This window comes from Orbicella franksi, chromosome 5 (assembly GCF_964199315.1).
Source record: "Orbicella franksi chromosome 5, jaOrbFran1.1, whole genome shotgun sequence".
NCBI lineage: Eukaryota > Metazoa > Cnidaria > Anthozoa > Scleractinia > Merulinidae > Orbicella > Orbicella franksi.
The window spans coordinates 11,996,306-12,012,400 of NC_138149.1; the positions used below are offsets into that span (position 1 = coordinate 11,996,306).

The 16,095-nt window shown below is 38.4% G+C and overlaps 2 protein-coding genes across 4 annotated transcripts; both read left to right on the plus strand.

The window, feature by feature from the left end:
• The first annotated feature begins 6,484 nt into the window (after positions 1 to 6,484).
• On the plus strand, positions 6,485 to 11,002 carry LOC145487240 (uncharacterized). Of its 3 annotated transcripts, XM_081465967.1 has the most exons (3): positions 6,485 to 6,851; positions 9,150 to 9,610; positions 10,202 to 11,002. In XM_081465967.1, exons 2-3 carry the CDS (start codon positions 9,229 to 9,231, stop codon positions 10,540 to 10,542), a joined length of 723 nt encoding a protein of 240 aa, XP_081322093.1. In that variant the 5' UTR covers positions 6,485 to 6,851; positions 9,150 to 9,228; the 3' UTR covers positions 10,543 to 11,002. The 3 variants fall into 3 exon arrangements, with proteins under 3 accessions (XP_081322093.1, XP_081322090.1, XP_081322092.1); XM_081465964.1 differs by lacking the exon at positions 6,485 to 6,851 and having other exon boundaries at positions 8,998 to 9,610; XM_081465966.1 differs by lacking the exon at positions 6,485 to 6,851 and having other exon boundaries at positions 8,998 to 9,610; positions 10,208 to 11,002.
• A 1,171-nt stretch (positions 11,003 to 12,173) lies between these two features.
• On the plus strand, positions 12,174 to 14,882 carry LOC145486773 (uncharacterized). Its single transcript, XM_081465483.1, has 3 exons — positions 12,174 to 12,179; positions 13,202 to 13,538; positions 14,569 to 14,882. Exons 1-3 carry the CDS (start codon positions 12,174 to 12,176, stop codon positions 14,880 to 14,882), a joined length of 657 nt encoding a protein of 218 aa, XP_081321609.1.
• Positions 14,883 to 16,095: the final 1,213 nt, after the last annotated feature.

Sequence of the window (16,095 nt, forward strand, 5' to 3'; positions counted from 1 at the left end):
GGTTCTCAATGAATAATACTAACTAGATTCACAAAGTTATAAATCAATAGATAATATAATTAACTTAAATGATCGACCCTTTCAGTCCAGTGGTGTAAACGGCATTGAAATTAATGCGAGTATTGCTACTTGGAAGTCAGTAAAGGACAAGAAATTGTGCCATGACAAAAGACAAGGAAAAAGGACTGTTGGGAATCGAACTCTTTCAACTGACTAGTGTTAGTAAATACAGCAAGCCAGTGGGGAGAATTTGCATGTTGATAATAGGGCTGACGTAATTGATTAAAGGGTCCAAGCAGATCTTATAGTAGACCTGAATTACAACATTAGAATTATCCATGACTAATTTCCTAGCGATAACTAATAGTGTTTCTTGAGGAGTTCTGTTGTAGTGTTCATAACAGTCTGAGCTCCAGCGGCCCAGTACCTTAATAAGCCACGAAGGGACACCGTCTGCGGCTGCAATGGCAGCTGCACCAATATGGAATCTGTGTGTGAAATAATGATCAGCGGGTAGGTCACACAATTGCAGAGCAGAACGGGGTTCCTTAGTCGGGGAGAACGGGAGAGCCACTTGTCATTGGTGAAGGTAAACAAAGGGCCTGTAGCAGCTGGTTTACATTGTAGCAGGCAGTGTCTCATAGCCATCACAGAACAGATAGAGGTGGTGTACCTTGCTATGGTTAAGGTACAGCCTTTTCGAAAGGGGTCAGTTTTGGATTGCTTGATGAAAACAAGTGTGTGGTTGGGGGATTCAATGTTAGGGATAAAGGTAATATCCCTTGGACAAAGATGGACAGTAGGGTCAAAACTACTGCTGTTACAAGTAAATTCACTTACACGTAGAAAACCAAAAAAGACTAGGGTGGAGGCAGCCTACAGCATAATATGTCTACATTGTAACCTGGGGAGGCTGGAAATGTTTGTAAATGGAATCTAAAATTTGAATAGGTATGGGGTGGCGAGTTAATTTGGGAGGCGTTTGGGACCGTTTAATGCCAGTGAGGACTTTTTGCGGGCGATACATTTTTGATCATTTTAATGGAAGGTTATGCTGCCTATGTTGTATTTGGTTTCGTTTTGTTCTCCGAAGTCAATAATTAAATCATTTCGCCAATTCAATTTTCTCGGCTTCTGTTGGGCATTTTGTCGCGTGGTAAAGAAGTTATATAATTTCTTGTTTTCTCACCAGTTTTACACATCAGTTTGAGTTTTTTTTGTTGATATTTTTTAATATTTTGGCCCTTCATTTATTCAACTTGAAATAAGTAATGTCTTGAAACCTGATCTTGTGAACGTGGTTACTACTTATATCGTTTATTTTTAGCGCCCGCGCTCGCACCGATATGTCAAAAAATCACCCGGGAATTTAGGGGTGCATGGTCGCGTGCTATTCATTTGGGCGTCAATGGGTTTAAAAAAGCTAATTGAAAATAACAGTCTATGAACAGTGTGCCAAACACCCCATTTATCATGAATTTGTGTAGGAATTACAAGAAAGTGTCCTTTTGGTGTAGAAGTGAACACTATTATTCAAAATATGTGTTCTTCATGAAAATCAACAAAAGTAATTAGCTTAGTGATAGATTCCATGCAAAGTAGACGTATTTCTGGAAATTATTGCAATAATTGTTGAGAAAAGGTTTGCTTCCTGAAGTCGTCAATGGAGACTTGGCCTGGTGTTGCCTGAGTGAAAGACTTACAAATTTAAACCTAAATGCGTAGGATGTTCGTGGCATCGGTACTGGTGATTGTTCTTTTAAGTCTGTTTCACATCAGCTCTAGAAAACTGCAGATTTGCACTTGCAAATTCGCATGGCTGGAATTGAGCATTTAAATAATAATCCAGAACATTATATTGAGAGTATGGTGGATGGAAAGTTTGTTTTTGAAATTATTTTTGATTTCTACGTTATAAGCATCCGTTTGTTTATCATGATATTGCTTGGAATTTTTCTCAAACTCATTAATAATTTATCAAGTTTAAACAAAGGAAATTATTACCGTGACGGTGTTTGGATATCTGATATTAATCAACGTAGATTTTTACGATTTTATTTCTCCTTTTTCTCCATAGTTTTAGTTTTGATTGAGAAGATATATCACACACTCAAGACAGTGTTTGACCACATTTCCAAACACCTCGAAGTTGGTCCAAAAGACTCTGCTGCGCGTCGCATTTTTAACTCTCTTCTCGGTGTTTGGAAATGTGGTCAAATACGGTCTTGAGTGTTTGATATTTGGCACCCTCTCTCAACTTGTTGTTGTAACTTTGTTGTCGTAGCCTAGTTGCGTTTCGTTTATGGTTAGCCAAATGTTGCAAAATTCAACAACTTGCACCTTCATATTCAACAACTTATATTTATGTTCAACAACATATATTTATATTCAACATTTTATATTTATATTCAACAATACGCATTTTCTTTCAACTTCAACCAAAATTCTTTTCATTCAACAAAAATATTTGTTCAACTTCAACCAAAAATAATTTCATTCAACAACAATATTTGTTCAACTTCAACCCAAATGATTTTCATTCAACAAAAATAATCATTCAGCTTCTACCAAAATCATTTTCATTCAACAACAATATTTGTTCAACTTCAACCACAATTATTTTTATTCAACAATAATAATTATTCAACTTCTATCATGCATAGTGATTTAATAACATACCTTCTTTTATGACAAAGGTTTTGAAAGTTCCCGGACATTCAAAATATTGTCATTCAACAAAATTCCCCGTCCCTTCCCCCGAACTACCCCGAACGCTGTCACAAATGCCCAGTCACTCACAGTTTTGGGTACCCAAAACACTGAAAGCATAGATCTGATGCAAGTGAAATCATCCACAATTCTGCTCAAAACCCATTTATCTTCTTACGAAGCTTTGTCTCAATAAATTAAAGCGTTCTTTAGCTTGATAAAAACACAATACGTCTCTGAAAATAGTCGTAATTCATAACAGACTGTTTGATCCGAGTCCGCAGTTATAACGACATACAAAACCGAATTCACGCGCCAAAGATCCTTGTATGAACATGCGCTTGGTGCCTATCGATAACCCTCGAAATGCACGTTATTTTAAACGAGAAAGGCGCTTTCTGAATCTCCGATAGTGCGGCGATTGAAATCAATATACAAACGAACGGCCGTCACGCAGTATGCAGGTCTCAAGCTGTGACCGACCTCTGTTTGTGTTGCCTGTCGGAAATAAACTCTGGCTTAGACTTGTTTGTCGCTTAACACGTCTGTTGTCTTAAGAAACCACATAAAACAAAGTCACCCTGCCTACATTCTTGACGAAAACTGAAAGAAATCTGGCCTTATTTAAATACGAGCCCAAGACCTGAACGGGTACGACAGTGGAGAACAGAACGCCTAACGTACTTTATCGTCATGACTAAAAGGGTCGATTATATAATTTATAAAAGGGGGAACGTAACGCAACGACAACAGGTTACAACAACAAGTTGAGAGAGGGTGCCAGACATCACAGAGACGAGCATAAGATCAATGTCAATAAATCGTATTGGTGTTTACTATCTGAATATAAGAAAGTGTCTTGTAAAATTCGTAAAAAATTCCTTGCAATATCATGACAAAAAGCGAATGACTTATAATGTAAAACCAAAAATAATTTCAAAAAACCCACTTTCTCTATAAAATAAAGTACCTCATAAGATTGATAATGATCAACTTCGTATCCAAAAAGAAACATTGTTTGTAACAAAAACGTTCATGTGAAAGCAAACGAGTATTGGTTTAGTTGTGTGGGCGTACTTTCTCCGTCTAATAATCTGTTCAGTCGTTACATATTCATTTTCCTGTAATGAAAGAGAAACTATATTAAAGCTCACATTTTCACGAGTTCTACTTCTCTTACTGTAGTTACTACAACCAAAGGAATCACCACTGTCTTTCAGTACTTGGCTTGATCATAGCATGTTGAATAATATTGTGGCGCGCCCTAGTGAGAAATAGATTTTGTCCCTGTCATCAATATTCACACAGGATATCTTAAAATGATACCATTTCAATCGTTCAGGTATCTAAATATGTACAATACCTATCTTCGCCACTCTCGTGACATTATATTGTGCTTTACTTGCGATAAGCTGCATGCAACCGCCATTAAACAACAAAAAAAAAATCAAGAAACTAATGGTAGCTCTATCGCTCGCTTTTTTTATATAGCAATTGACAAAATGTAATCATATCGTACAATTTATTGACCTCGCGACGAAAAAAAAATCCACGCTGGTTGCTTTAAGTGCTGAACTTAACAATTCCTCGGCTTTTATATTAGACTTTTGGCTCTGTCTCTACCGATTAAAATAAGTTATATTCAACCCGTGTGGTCAATATCTCAAGTGACCCAATTGGTAAACTTACTTTTAATGGATAATTGCCTTTCAAAAGCTTCTGCAATTGACCAAGAATTCCAAACTAATTTTTGGTGAGTCAGACGGTGACGTTGCACTGGTGTTGTCGTTGAATTCATTGAGTGGAATGCGCGGGATTCGTGAATGTAGCTTCAACATCAATGCGAGGATGAATCAGCCACTTTTTTCCTTTTAACCGATTTCCTTCTCTAATCACAAGTTTTCAGTCACCATCAAACATTTTTACACGTTAACTCATGCTGTCGATTCTGGGGTCCGTTTCTCGAAGATGCCGAAAAGTTTTCGCACCCGGAAAGCCGTATCGAAATCTCAAACCTTATGATTACAGAGCTCTTTCATTTACACATTCTTAATATGAACAGAGGTTCCCTTCATACGAGAAGTTTTTGGCGTATGCACCTCTCTGCCTCTAGATACAGATTAATTAAAAATAGCTTTGCAGGCCCAAAAAGTTTCCGGGACTTTCGAGAAACGGGCCCCTGGACTTAAAGTCGGAAGTTGAAAAACAAGGAATATATTAATATCGTTCTCATTTAATTTGCGTAACCACATTGATGGATAAGGGAAAAAGCAGTCTGGCTTTACCTTGAGCAGCAACTGAACAGAGTAAGAAGGTGAAAGGCGAAGCGTAAAACGTGGCCGAGTGGTCAGCACGTCGGTCTCGCAATCCAGCGGTCCCGGGTTCGAGTCCCGCTCTGATCACTACATGTACCTGGATTTGTTTGACGGTAGCCCCAATCACAAATCCCCGACCATGCTTGTAAATAGAGAACTGGTTTGCCTCCGGCCAGTTGGGATTCTTAACAGTGTTATGCTTAATTTGAATTATTTGTTTCAGTTGTTTCCTCGGCTCCACCAGGCTTTGTGCTATAAACACTGAAAAGGACAATTAAATTTACTATATATTTCTTCAAAATATTTGTGTAAAAATAATGGACGTGCACTTTTCGATGGACTTCTTTTTTAAACTAACCGCAGCATATGCTACATCGTTGATGCAGCTATTGAAATTCTTAACACATGTATTCATCAGAATTACAGTTATTTGAGCAAATATACACTCCACGCTTTCTTTATAGGACAAATTGATAGTAGGTTAGGTCGTGATAGTTTGGATATATTAGACAAAACATATTTACTTCAAGATAACATTAGGCTCAGAGAAATGATCAAAACATGAATTACAAACTGTGTGAATATGAAATCAAGACAAGTTTCCTTCTTTCTGTGTTGGCCTGTTGAAAATGCTCAATTTTGCAAACATTCCATCGGCCATGTTGTTTGATTATGATCAACCGCTTGCAAGCGGTATTTCGAACTTTCCTAGATTTCACCAAAATGTGAACTCGTTGGAACTTTTAGCTCATTCCCGTCCGGGAAAACTGTGATGCAAACAACTGATCCCCTAAAACGGATATCGATATCCTGCGCAAGCCATCCCTGCCAGAACAACGGGTTCTGCACAGACCAAGTGAGATATATCTTTACGTTAAGTGCGGTTGCATTTGCGCCAGGCTTTAATGGAACACAATGTGAAACGAGTAACTATTCAACAAAAGAAAGATCAACGTGAATATTCGTTTTTGCAAAATAGGGGCCTGTTACTCACAATCTATTGACAATCAACTATATTGTAAGAACCCAAATTTGGATCATAGAATAAGAATTTTCGTTCCCGTCGACAATTTCTCAATATTCAAAGTAAATAGCCACAAGCTTGATTTCTTGCTGTTTACGCCAACAATGTAGGCACAGTGGCTTTGTAGTGTTAAATTATATCTAACCAAGATTTTATCAGATGATATATGCACGCATTAGCATAACGTAACCAATATTTGGGTACAAAAATAGTTTTTGGAACCAGAAAATAGGGCCAATATCATTTTGTACGACTTCTGAGATCACACCTTTGATACCTCTAGAGGCGAGCCTAAAACCTGAACGGGTACAACAGTGGAAAACAGAACGCCTTACGTATTTTATTTTCATGACTAAAAGGGTAGCCGCAATAAATTTTAAAAGGTGGAACGAAACACAACCTGCTTACGACAACAAAGTTTTATAACATGGCCTTGGAAAAGCGCGGGTTCTGATTGGCTAATACGCTCGATCTATTTGCCCGTAGGTTGCACGCTTACTACGCTGACGTCAATTTGTTAAGTTTACAAGTACTTCTTCTCGGCAATTCTTTTCATGGATGCCACTTTTTTAAACATAATTCTATTATTTTTTCTCGTCTGACATATGGAAAAATCTAACAATTCTTCCGGACATGAAGAAGACAATTCCTGTGAGCTACCAAATTTCTATCGCAAGTTAAAAGTTGGGCCTCCAGCTAAGAGATTGCTAATTTACTGCGAACAGGAGTTGAATCAGTTGGTTGAACATACACTCGGAGACGGACCAAAAAGACTACAAACTGGTCTGCATCAACCTTTCGAGGTTAGTAAGGCATAACGGCAATTTTAGAGAGAATTTTTCAGCGATCTAGCGACAATATTATCCAGCACAAGGCTTTTTTGTAAAACTTTTCTTGTGTCGAAAGCCAGTTCAATGCTTTTGTCAAATCTCCCAACTCAAATACGTTTTCCGATTGGAGAAGAAAGAGTCACGTGTCGTGGGTCAAAATTCACTAAATCCCTAGGGCGAACAAAACTCACTAACTACCTCGGGGTACGTGATCAGGTCGTGCTCCTTGAAACTGCGGCAATTTTGTGTGCCAGCCTTCGTCAAGCAAACGATTTCTTCGCAGTTTTTTTTTCTATTTTTGAGTTGGGAGGTATATAAAGAAACACTTAATGACTGGCTCCAAGGGAAACAGTCAGTTTTGTTTCCCCTCGACCGCAATGTTCTCTCCGGCTTCGCCTCGGGGATCGTTGAGGGTCTCGGGGAAACAAAACTCTCTGTTTCCCTTGGGGTAAGCCATTAAGTGCTCATTGCGAGCAAAACTTGAATATAAGAGTTTTACAAATTTCTGTTTTAAGTGAACTTTTACATACGAAATCCTTTTGTTCCAAAAAGGTTAAAGCTAATAGTTTTTCTGAGCTTTAATAAAGGAAGTTTTATCAAATATTGGTGGCTTCTGATGAATGATTTCAGTCGACCCGAGTTTCAGTTTTACTCGATCACTCGATCGTAAATTGACCTCTTGGAGAAACAGCCGCTCGAAGGAACGATTGCGTTGTGCACAAACGTATTAAGCTCACGTTTTTGACGTTTTCCTTTAAGCCTCAGTCTTCTGTTGATTTAAGCTTATTTTACCAAATAACGAAAGAGACAGAGATCAGTTTTAAAGCCACTCCTGCGTTCAAGTTCAGCGGCGCAACTCATCAAATTTAAAACGAAGTGGAAAGGAAAGCGTAACCCACAAACCTGCTATTGAAGAAGAGCATCTCAAATTAAACAGCTCAAATCCAGGGGTGTTTTTTCGCATTCTTCTCCACTCTCGCTTTTAAGAAATGTCTGGTTCCATATTGTTCTTTTCTTTTGCCGAATAGGCCGTGAAGAACAGAAAGCTCAACCACCAAAAGCTTCAACCGTGTCAACCATGTGCCGTTTGTTTTCAGTTCTTCGGTAAACTGATCCAATATCAGCTCGATATTTAGGTTAACTGAGCAGTTTGAAGGTGTTTGTATGCCCGAGATCGAGTCACCGCGATCCAAGAAAAATTTTGATGTGTCGCTTTGTCAGATGTTTGAATGAACAATTTCGCGCGGTTTATCGCGCTTTTGACTTCATGTAAGCCGGACGAGATTCAGTATAAACTACCTCAAAAGTCTCAGTGTTATAAAAGAAATGGTAAACGTGCAGTGTGCAACTATCGAGTTATGGATGCACTTTGGAGGTTTGCTGAGCACTCAAGAAGCTAGAGTCACACGAGGCGATAGCCGAGTGCGACTCTTACACTTCTTTCGTGCTTACCAACCTCCCGCGTGCATCCATAACTCGATAGTTGCACGCTGCACGCTTACCATTTCTTCAATAGTAACAAGCTGAGAAAGGGTGACAGACATCACGGAGACAATCATAATATCAATGTCAATCGGTCGTATTAGTGTTTACTATATGAATGTAAGAAAGTCTCTGGTAAAATTCTTGGAAAATTCCTGGCTGTATCACGATAAACAAACGGGTGACCTATAATGTAGACATCAAAAATAACTTTAGAAAACGCACATTCTAGAATAAAGCACCCCATAAGAATGGCAATGATCAACTTCGTATCCAAAATGAAACAGATTGTTTGTAACAAAAACATTCAAGAGAAAGCCAACGAGTATCGATTTAGTTGTACGGGCGCTCTTTCTCCCCCTAAAATATTCTATGAGGCACTCTATTCTTACCTCAAGGCACTTTTTACTGGATTATTTCTATTCTCAGTTCGTGATATTGCATTGATGCATTAGGATGGCGTCGAAAAGCATGAAAAAAAAAAGATATTTTACGAAGGTTTTATCAGATATGATATATTAGCACAAAGTATCCAATATTTGCGTGCAAAAATAATTGTTTTCACCAAACATCGAGGCTACCAATAGTAGGATTTCTGATATTGGTACATTGGGCCGTTATTTTCTTGGGGATCTTCTCACATAAATATGGGCTGATTGAGAAAATCGCCTGATTTGTCTCACCTGCTGGAGAGAACACTCCTTAGAATGACAACATGAGGATTACGCGACTACAGTCGATGTGTGCTTCCTTTATGGTCGTTGCCATTTTATTTCTTGCTCCGTGTAGCTGTGAATCTTTCATTGATGAGCCAGCATTGCAGCAAGGAGATGTCCAAGCAGCAAATCTCGACATAGAAGAAACCGAGATGAAGGGTGAAGAAGATGGATATGAAGACAATGGCGAAGTCCATGGTACTTTTCCAGACGAGCTGGTCCCTCTGAGGCTAGCAGATCGTAAAGCAGAGCCATCAAGCAGAGATAAGGAAAGAAGAGACTGGGTGTATAGCGAAGACTTAAGTGACGATGGTTATGAGGAATACAATGGTGAATTCCTGAAAGATTCAGAATCGGTGGTGAGTGATGTCGCCGAAGGAGAACCTGCGGAAGGTGAAGATTTTGCTGAAGAGAAATTCAATGGTGATGTTGGCACTTATGAAGAGACTGATGACTGGAATGTAGCTGGAAACTCTGAAACAGTTGGTGGGGATGTTAGAAAAGATCTTGCTGATGCAGAAGGCAAGAGCAGAGGTAAGCACGTCGATATTTTGAGTTAACGCGACTTCGCACGCAGGCACGGAAAAACATTAACGGCACTTATTAAAGATTTCAAATTGGACCCTACCACTTTAGCAAAAAACGAATGCCATCGACAATGTCTTTGCCTTCTTGTACTTTTCTATAACACAAATGAAATTTCTCTAAAATATATAATTTACCTATTTATTCATTCGCTCGTTCACCTACTTATTTCTTTTATTTTCCTTATATTATCTTATTGTTGTCTATGAAAACAATATTCAATAAAAGAAACCTCTGGGGCTGTTCCCTAATTAAAACTTCGGTAAATATTAAAGTGCACGTACATTATGGGGTATAGCAAAAATTGAATCACGGTGGGAGGGAAATTACATTTACGGCTGTATTTATTATTATTTATTTATATATTTAAAAAGTTGTACAATTCAATATTTGTATATTTGTATCCTTTTTTATACATTTATTTTGAGTGTGTGTCATGGCCAACAGCTGTTCAAAGACCCTACACCCGCGATAACCGATGTAAGTAAAACGTGAGATACGCGATAGGTAAGCTAAGTATATATTAATTTCGTCTGACAGCAACAGGTGAGGACGCGATCAAGACCAACGACCAAAGAAAGAAGGCTAGATCTTGTAAGCCCCAATGGCGAACAAGGCTTGTGCAATGCCGCAGAGGACAGTGGTACAACCCCGCTAGGCAAATATGCTGCCGTGGTCGCATAAACAACAAGATTGGGGTGCGAGTGAGGTGCTGTGGGAGATCCGCTTACGATCAAATTTTCCAGCTCTGCTGCCGAGGTACCATACAACGCAAATTTGGGGTCTACCCAAGATGCTGTGGAAGGCGCGTCTACGATTCCCACCGAAACCGCTGCTGTCGAGGTTTGATTTGGCCGAAGAACAGAAGATGCACCTTTTAAGCACTTTAAGTTCTCTTCGCCATTCCTGTTAAGGCCGTAATTTTAAGAAGTAGTAATAAAGGTAGTGGTGGTGGAATTAGTTGGGGCTTAATCAACCACGACGGTGACGTCGAGGAAGAGTCCTAGTCAAAAATGAATTTATATTTTACAAGCGAAATTTACAATTGTCTAGATCTGTTCAGAACTCCTATGGCTCTAAAAACCTGCTCAGGCTAAATATTCAATTACATCGTTCGATTCCAAATGGAATAGGAAAAAAGTTAAACCGTCGTTGTTCGTGCTCCGACTACCCAGAATTTGGTCATTCCACGTTGTTGTTGTAAAGAGGATGCTGGGAAATGTACAAAGATTTAAAACGCACGTACACAACATGATTGTTTTGCTCATCAAACCTTTTGTTTGGTGATGTTTGTGTGACGTTCTCGTTGCCGTAGTCGTTGTGGTTTGTTTAAGCTCCCTGCTGTAGGAGTAGTGGAGGTGGTGGTGGTGGTAACAGTAGGACTAATAGTGGCAAAAATATTACCAGCAGCATTTAGCAGTAGAGCTTAGATGTAAGCATTATAGCGGCCGTTAGAAGAAGTGATGATTAGCAAGTCATTATAATTTTCTTTTCTTTGATTTGTAACAATAAGGAACAGTAAGATTTGCATAAAAAAAAAGCCTGGATTACTTTCACTTCGTTTGGTATTACAGTACGAAGGGAGTCGGAGAATTGAAAGCAGGAGAGAACTTTAAAAAGCTAACAAATAAAAAATAAAATAAACACAAAAACAACAACAACAACAACAACAACAACAACAACAAAACATAATAACAGCAGCCGTGACTGGTCCTCTCCGCTTGTTATGTAATAAGTAGTTTGGTCAACAGAACAAAGCTCTTGGGAAAATTTCTTTGCTCTCTTTTTCCTTTATCTTTTTATTTAATTTCGCCCACTTTGTCAATGCATTACTGTTGCAGACAAATATATTTCTTTCACATTTAATAAAAAAATCTTTAACGGTAAATATGTTTGGAATAACGTTCAACATTATTTTAGTCCCTCTGTTGTGATCCAAAAGCTCAAAGTGGGTCCCTGTTAAGTACAGATTTAGAGCTGTTGCTAAAGGATTGTTGAAGGCGATATTTAGAGGAAAACTATTCTCGAGCGTTTTGTAGTGCTAGCCTAAATGGCGAATTTTTGTATGAGGGAACATTTGCGTTAAAATATATAAGATTTTGCTTGCGTAACTGGTGTCAGTCCTCAACCGTGCGTTGTGAATTTTAAATCCCTGAAGCTTGAAAGAAAAGAGGAAGAGTTCCAGTTTTTCTTATGAATCAGAAATAACTGAGCCTTCTTTATAACCCTACTTATGGAATTACTGTTTAAATGCACCTAAAAGAGGAAAGCTACCGTAGAAAGCGTGTTAATACGGGGGTTTATTACCTCATAACCTTTATGATAATGCGAGTTTCTTAAAACCCGTACGTAGCGTTAAGCACCCGGACGTTCTTAATCTGTTAACACTGATTTTTGCTAGTCTGGTCACGTGGCTGGCCAAATATGGCCGTGATTTGAAAATTTCGCAGGAGTCTTCACTGGAACTAACCCGTGCAAAAAGCTTATCCTTAGGAGGTCTGGTTTTCAAAATATGACGGTTAGAAACCTTCCTTAGTAACAAATTCATGACCAATTTGTCAGGGCACACTAGGAGAAAAGATCCCTAAGACACGACACAGGGTTAAGTCGACAAGTCGTACAAATTCAAACTGACTTGCAATAATCAGGATCCGTCGACACGAGGCAGGAAAAATTCGAAAACGGAGGTTTCACCCTGAAAACGTGTTAAATATTTTTTGGCATTGAGGAAAACGTTGTCAGGAAAATCACATGATTGTCGTGACGCCGTCGTTATCTGAAAAACTCCGTTTTCCAAATTGTTTTCGTCCGCACCGGACATTTGAGAACACTCAAGAAATGTAGAAAACACTCGCCTGCGGCTCGTGTTTTCTACTTTTCCCTCGTGTTCTCAAATGCCCGTCGTGTTTTATCACAGTGTAATACACGGCGTAGGCTTCTTTAGTATTTGTTAATTATCAGTATGAAAAAAATTAATATCCGATGTATATTTCATGTAAACAAGATCAACAATATTGTACTAATTTTTATCACAATGAAGTTAAGTACACTTAAGTTTGAAAGCCGCAAGTATTAATTTCGCTCTGTAGCAAAAGGGAAACATTCTCCGTTTAAAAGCCTTGCACACTTTAATGCTGTTGTTTTTTTTTTCTTTCTTTTGATGAATCCATCATGTTTATTATATGGATGCATTTTTTTTCACGGTTTGGAAAACTACACATTTCTGTCAAAAGTTATTCTATTGTTGGTTAAATGATTCACTAAAATCATTTAGTTCAAATTGAGGCTTACATAGAATGTTTCATAAAATTAATCCCGGATCAAACCTTTGAAATCCGTCCAGGAAATTAACGACATGTTCTCTCGGTTTCCTGCGACGTGAAACTGATATATAAATCTGGAAAAATTCTGTACCTGGTTGTCAGACTTTCTTTCAACTCATTATGACTAACCTTTCGCATCAAATCTTACAATTATTTTCCAAGCGACAACAAATATCACCATGGATGACGAAGCTCTAAATGTCCCACTCAAGGTTAGTTACCACATCACTATCATCTTAACAGCATAACCTGCCCCTTCACTGTTCTTCTCAACGTTTTAGTCATAATGGCTGTAAAAAGAAAACCAAGACTACAGAGTTACGCCAACATCTTGCTCGCTTGCCTGGCGGTAACGGATGCATTAACTGGTCTTCTTGTCCAGCCAACCTTTATTATCTGGAAAATATTCCAGCTACTTGGTGGCGTAAACACTGACATTGTCCGTCCTTTTCACCTTCTCCTAATAACGGGAGGTACTCTTTCGTCGGCGCTCCATTTGATGTTAGTCACTTGTGAGAGGCTAATAGCCATCAAATATTCAACAATTATTCCATGAGCGCGCGTTGGATATGAGATGGTAAATAGCCAACGAGGCCCGTAGGACCGAGTTGGCTATAACCAATCTCATATCCAACAAGCGCGAATGGAATAATTGTTTTATTAAATTCGGTGCGTTTGTATACTTGAAAATTATAGCTTAATTTTATTGGATTTTAATTTTACAAAGTGAAGTGAAGTGAAAGACTTTATTTAATGAGGGTGACCCGTGACAGTAACTTAAGTTACTGATAAACTTGGGGCCCTCAGCTTAAAATAATTAGAATGCTAAAAATATATTATTTACAATAAAATGCTAAAATACGATATTATTTACAATAAAATACTTAATTAAGTTACTATTAAAAATGGTTACAAATAATAAACTGGACTTACAATTTCAAACATACTACGAATAATAAGAGTTAAAAAATTCCATTAGTTTTCTGAGAGTTAAGAATAGTATTACATAATTTAGCCTTAAACGATTTAACGGACTTCTCTGTTTTTAAAGACCGGGGTAAACTGTTCCAATCTTTAATAGTTCTGACGGCGAAAGTGCGTCCTCCCTCAGAGGCGTTTCTGTGAGAGGGGCATAATAAATTTAGCGACCGGAAGTCGATGTGGCAAAAGCAACAACAAGTGGGAAATCACATGACATGCGCGCCGTTTGTAAAATTAGTTGAATGAGAAATTTGAAATGTTTGACTCTTTGGTTCGATTCTGATGACTTGAAAACTCTCAGCATCAGCTGAGGACATAGCAGGGTTCTTACTTGAGTATTTGATGAAATAAGTAGATTTTTTTATTACTGTTTTTTTTGCAAATCTTCCTCGTGCTCATTTAAATTAGTATCACTTATTATACGAGAGGCATTGAGGGATAACCCTCATATATCCCTAAGCCCTGATATATCCTTATCTCGTGACAACATAGAAAATTCAGGCAGTAATCGCGTCTTGGGTTCTTGCTTTATGTTGTACAATCCTTAGATGGCCATTTGCCAATAAGTTATTTAGTGAAGATGTCGTTGAAAAAATTGGCAAGATGATAGTGTCCATCGTTCGAGCTTAAATAAAGTTTATGTATGTATGTATGTATGTATGTATGTATGTATGTATGTATGTATGTGTGTGTGTGTGTGTGTGTGTGTTTGTATGTATGTATGTATGTATGTATGTATGTATGTATGTATGTATGTATGTATGTATGTATGTATGTATGTATGTATCGTCCGGATTTCTTGCATTGTTTTCATGGCGACGTCTTACGCGATTTTGTACAGGGAGGCAGCTCTTCAGCAAAATAAAATCAAAGTTCAGCAGCTACCCCAAAAAGAGGTGGAAAGATTGTTTATGTAGTCGGCGCTGTTTTGTTATGCCTTTCCCCAGGGGCCTTAACATTTTTGTCTGTTTTAACAGACAAAAAAGGAGAACAGAACAATACTTATTTGGCGCCGTGGGTCTGTATGTTTGTCACGTTGAACTCTCTCCTCAATCCACTGATTTACTGTTGGCCACAGAAAGAAATGCGTCAGTTTATATTCTTCTATCTAGCTTTAGCGGCTGTAAATGAAGGGAACGAAATAGTTCACCGCTAAAACGTGACAATTTCCATAAATGGACGCGTATAATTTCCCTGTTAACAGAATAAGCAGATTCTGGGAACACTTCCAATAATCTAGATTTCCTTTGGAAACCAACCGAGTGGCAATCTCACTCTCCCGAAGAACAGTTTTGTGCGACTTACATATTGTTTTAATTTCTTAATGTGGTTATGCTGAGAATAAACCAATGGGTTTGGTTGATACTGTTACAGCCTCGCCCGCCTTCGTGGGTATTGTAATTTTATTAAATTTAGATTTCTTATCAGATTTTTTTGGTAGATTTTGGGTTGCGCCTCGCATGGGATACTTTTCCCTTTTGCGCAATCCCTTTTTGGTCTTTTTAGTTCTACTATTGATTTACTATATATGTATATAGTTAACTTATGAGACAAATAAAGTTAATAGACTAGACTAGACTGACTAACCTTTAATTTGGTTACGAGAGAGTGGTTACTACTTAGTGTACGCCCTCCGCGCCAACTGCAGCTTGTTAGCCGAGTCGTTTGAGAACTGTTTACACAGACCTTGAAAATGTAAAGAAAGTAGCAGATAAATGACGGTTCAGTCAGGCAATCGAACTTTTCTCAGAGAGCAGGTCGGGCGCTGTCGAGCACGACTCGCAAGACATGCTGGTGATATTTTCTAGTGAGCTCATTTCCATCTGATAGTCGAAAGGCAAACATCTCCTGAAATGAGATTGCAATATCAGGGTCCCTTTAATGCTAAAAGAAATCTCGGAAGATATCCACATGACAAATGACAGCCGTAAATATCCTCTGCTGGATATTCATAATGCAGCCATTTCTTTGCAGTACCTTCAATCTGTACGGTTTAATTTAAAATTCCACTTCCACTGCTAAAAGAGAGACAAGGCCGAACATTGATTTCCGGAGTGCTCGCCACTCGAAGCGAATGAATGAAAGAAGAGATGTTGAGGTTCCATGCCAATTCACTCGCTACGCAATTCC

Excerpts from the sequence above, each read along its gene's own strand:
- LOC145487240 (XM_081465964.1), top strand. The coding sequence starts at position 9,076 with ATGAGGATTACGCGACTACAGTCGATGTGTGCTTCCTTTATGGTCGTT. Across the intron at positions 9,611-10,201 it reads TGCAGAAGGCAAGAGCAGAG|CAACAGGTGAGGACGCGATC; the intron begins GTAAGCACGTCG and ends TTCGTCTGACAG.
- LOC145486773 (XM_081465483.1), top strand. Across the intron at positions 13,539-14,568 it reads ATATTCAACAATTATTCCAT|ATGATAGTGTCCATCGTTCG; the intron begins GAGCGCGCGTTG and ends AAAATTGGCAAG.